This window comes from Mus caroli, chromosome 6 (genome assembly GCF_900094665.2).
Source record: "Mus caroli chromosome 6, CAROLI_EIJ_v1.1, whole genome shotgun sequence".
NCBI classification, from domain to species: Eukaryota; Metazoa; Chordata; class Mammalia; order Rodentia; family Muridae; genus Mus; species Mus caroli.
Window position 1 is genome coordinate 120404501 of NC_034575.1, and position 4251 is coordinate 120408751.

Sequence of the window (4251 nt, forward strand, 5' to 3'; positions counted from 1 at the left end):
TATGTGTGTATGTGTGTGTATCTGTGTATGTATATGTATGTGTGTATGTATGTGTATGTATATGTATGTGTGTATTACGTGTATGTATGTGTATAGTGTGTGTAAGTATGTGTATGTGGCGTATAGACCCATAAACTTAGATTTACTTCTGTGTGACTGTATATGTATGTGTACACATGTGTTATGGCATGCATGTAACAGTCAGATCAGAGGATACATTGCAGAAGTCAGTTCCCCCCTTCTACCATGTGGGTCCCAAGGATTGCACTCGTGACGTCCGGCTTGGCAGCAAACTTGTTTAACCCTCTGAGCCGTCTCATGAGCCCCTGATCTTGCTTGTGTATGGTAGTGAACAAGGACCAAGGAAGAAAATGTAGGGGTCAGGAAGTTGGGGTTTTGCCCTACCCGGCCTTTNTCCACCTCTCTGGTAGTCATGACGATGACACGAGTGTTCTCCTGCCAAGCCATCTGCCANAAGTCATTGACTGTGGCATCCAGACAGCCCTGGCTGGCGATGTAGGTCTTAGAGTTCTCATCTGGACCTAGCAGCTGGTTCTGGGTGCAAACAGAGAGAGATCCAACCAAGGACAGTGAATCCTTGGGCATTGGGTGTGCCTGTACCCCCCGCCATCACCCCCACATAAGATATCAGATCTAACCCCAGAGGCATATGTACCCAAGACACAGGGAGCTCTCAGAGATCAGCACCTGTTCCCACCTAGGTCACCCAACTCACCTTCACGTAGTTGGCATTGATGTAGTCAGAGCCTGGGATGTTACTGTCACGTCCCTGCAGGATCACTCGGCTGTGGTCAACTGGCATGAATAGAGAACAAACAGCTTGGGCCACTCCCTGAGGCAGACCTTTCCCAAGCCNACAGATGTTCTTGTCTCCAGAGCTACAGACTCATAGATAGGGCAGCAGGCAGGGATAAATGTGTCTAGGATGGGAGCAGAGGCTGTGTGGCCAAGGCGTGGCAGGGTGGGAATTACTGCCTGGTAGTTGTAGGAAGGCTCTTAGGAACTGAAGAAGAGGCCTCCTGGGGGAGGAGAGCTCTGCTGGACAGTGGGGATGGGATGGGTGGGAGTCTGTGGGAGGCAGTGAGGGCGGACGGGGCTGCTGGGGCTCACAGGGAAGAATGTTCTTGTAGCGGTTCTTGCTCTTGTTCTCCGGCCGCTGCCCTTCCAGACGCTGGTGCAAGTTCTTTACCTCCTGCTTTTGTAGACTCTGAAATGTGAGAGAACTGAGTCCCCCGCCCAAGGGTGCATCCACGGGGGCAGAAGCCATAGGTCAGAGGCATTTAAAGAGGGCAAGGTGACCTCATCCATCCCAGCCCTGCTGTCCCCACCACACACCTCAAACTCCTCCCAGAAGCCAGCCTTGGCTGTGTCCTCCGACTCCTGCTTCTTGTTCAGTTCCAAGACCCGGTTCTCAATGTCAGCTGCGTTTACCCGAGTGGCATAGTAAGGCTGAGGTGAGGGAGGACAAGAAGTCAGCGGCCGAGAGACCTCAGAAAGCCACATCTCCGATGGCTCAGGGGAAGAGGCAAGCAGGTCGGCCCCTCACCTGCCGCAGGTAGACAAAGGCTCCCGAGGCCTCCTCAATCCCCGTCTTCTTGAAGTGCTCCACCAGGTCTGTGAGGCTGTCAAACGTCTCTGAGCCACCCACAGTATAGCGTCCACCCTGAAGGGACACCAAGTAGGGCCACCCCTCAGGGCTGAGNNCTCCCTCGTGGCACCCCCAGCCTTAAGTCCAACCCACTGGTGCTCCAGCATGAGGCCTTCCCCACAGCCTGGCTGACTCACCTCACACATAACCTTGATATGAGTGACCCTGAGCGGGGAACCTGGGCCAGCCTTGGGCTGGTCATTGAGCACAGAGAGTACAAAATCACCAGGTTGGCTGAGACTCTCACGCACAAGAAATGTCCAGGGCTCGCCCTTGGCCTGCAGCAGTGACTCTGCCTGCCCTCCAGATATGTGGCCNTGGTACCACCTAGAGAAAGTACATGGCAAAGATGGTAACCAGGTCCCAGAGCATGCACAGAGGCCTGCTACCTGCCAGGCTTGAGCTACAAGCTTTCAAATCCACCACTTACATTCAGATCTGTTACTAACTCAGAAAATGCTGCGAGGAAAAAGATAGACTTTGTGTTATTACCCCAGCTTGGAGCTAGAATTCCAATTCCTTAGGAGACATGAGGATGGTTGTAAATTTAAGGCCAGCGGGATCTACACAAACATACCTTTAAGGCTCACCTTCTTCTAGAAACACATAAATGAATAAATAAATAGCAGACAACGACAGCTACTCTTATAACCCCAGCATTCAGTCGGCTGTGCAGAAGAACTGTCTCAATGAGGCTAGCCTGCTCTATGTGTTAAGTTTCAGGCCAGCCTGAGCTANACAGTGGGACCCTATCTCAAAAACAAAACAAACAGCCAGGCCTGGTGATATATACCTGTAATTACAGCCCTGGGTTGGCAGAAGCAAGAGGGATCACTGTAAGTTTGAGGCTAGCCTGGTCTACAGGGTGAATTCCAAGCCATCCTGAGCTAGAGGCTGTCTAAAAAAAAGCGAAGTTTCTGTCTCCAAAAGAGAAAGGAAGGGAGGAGGGAGGGAGGGAGGGAGGGAGGGAGGGAGGGAGGGAGGGAAAAAGGAAGGGCTCTAGCCAAAACCTAAATAAAGCCTCCCTTGACTGTTCACAAGAAACAGAAAGACAGTATCCAGAATATTTGGAGGGACAAAATGAAGTGTCCCCATGAAACAGACTCTGACTGAGTTAAAAGGAGGGACAGAAAAACGTAGATTGACCCAAACCACAGAAGGCAGTGGGTGCCAGAGGAGACACAAGTCCAGAAGGACTGATGGAAACCGCATTTGTGGGAGGGGGAGGCACAAATATCCCACTGAGGAGAGAGTAGTTTCAGGGTTCCAGAGATTCAAAGGGGCTCCAAGGAGCTCCGAGGGGCTGCAGGGCAGAAAGCAGAACTAAGGACCGGTCCGTGAAGCACCCTCTTCCCAGGAGGAAACTGTAGCCCCACAATGCCTAGCCTCACAGGAAACCACGTGATGGAAAAAACACAAAACTCCTTCTGGGGAGAGAGTGAGAAGTGAGGTTGTGAGGTTTCTTCAGCTCGGGGGGTGGGGGGAGAGCATTTTCCAACCGCAAGGATGGGGGGGAGTGGAGTGGGGCTCAGTCCTCTTGGTCCTTCTCAACTCTGTCCAGAGGACACCATAGCTCAAGGCCCTTCAGAGGTTCCTACCCCAACCCAGGCNTCCTGGGCCATCCTAGCCCACCTCAGGAACAGGCCAGAGACCCCAANCAATGTGAGGGGGCTCAGCTNCTTCCCTCAGGGACAGGATGAGGAAGTCTCCATGCAAATGTGAACAGACCACAGGCATGGAGTTCACTATTGAGGGGACAAATGCAAATTTCCCAGAAGAGGAGGGGCAAAGAGAGGAGCATTGGGTCATGGCTTCCACACACACTAAGGTTAGGGATGAGACAGCTTCTTCCCAGATGGCCATCCAAAGTGTCTCTTGGAGTCCTCCGCAGCCCTGTCAGAGTGTATCATCCACGGGGTGTCCTGTGCTTCCCCACTGCCCTGGCCTGTTCTCCTAACACCTGTTTAGCTCCCACCTTCTCCCGATCACAGGGAACACAGCAGCCACCATTCAGCTGTACCTCCATGGTCTACTCTAGCAGGGCGCATCCTGGTGTGGGTCAGCAACAAAGAGAAAACAAGGGGCTGAAAGAGAATCTGAGAGAGGCCAAACCATCCTGAGGGCTGCAGGTAGGAGAGGAGAGGAGAGACAACATGGGGCAGGCCCTCCCTTCCCACTCACCGGCAGAAGGGGAAAGCCTTCTAGGGAGTGTCCTCTAGCTTCTTTGTTTGTTTGTTTGTTTGTTTGTGGCTTTCTTTGTGTTTTGGGGTTTGTTTTTTTTTGTGGGGGGGTTGTTTGTTTGGGTTGGGTTGGAGTTTTATTGTTGTTTTGTTTGGGGATTTTGGTTTTTCAAGACAAGGTTTCTCTGTGTAGCCCTGGCTGTACTGGAACTTACTTGATAGACCAGGCTGGCCTTGAACTTCCAGACATCCACCTTCCCCTGCCTCTTTTGAGTGCTGGGATGAAAGGCCTATGGTACNACCTCCACTCCGCTTGTTTTAGTTTTTTAAGTCAAGGTCTCATGGAGCCCTATCAGACCTCAAACTTGCTATGGAATGGAGGATAAACTTGACCTTCTTCTG

General features: G+C 51.9%; 1 protein-coding gene across 1 annotated transcript in view; it reads right to left on the reverse strand.

The window, feature by feature from the left end:
* Ptpn6 (protein tyrosine phosphatase non-receptor type 6) overlaps nucleotides 1-4251 on the reverse strand; it is a 13771-nt gene that overhangs the window by 6115 nt on the left and 3405 nt on the right. Inside the window, exons 4-9 of the mRNA XM_029478264.1 lie at nucleotides 1807-1996; nucleotides 1568-1684; nucleotides 1357-1470; nucleotides 1132-1228; nucleotides 737-816; nucleotides 406-555 (exon numbers count right to left, since the gene is read on the reverse strand). Coding sequence (XP_029334124.1) covers nucleotides 406-555; nucleotides 737-816; nucleotides 1132-1228; nucleotides 1357-1470; nucleotides 1568-1684; nucleotides 1807-1996 — 748 coding nt within the window. The remainder of the gene's footprint in view (nucleotides 1-405; nucleotides 556-736; nucleotides 817-1131; nucleotides 1229-1356; nucleotides 1471-1567; nucleotides 1685-1806; nucleotides 1997-4251) is intronic.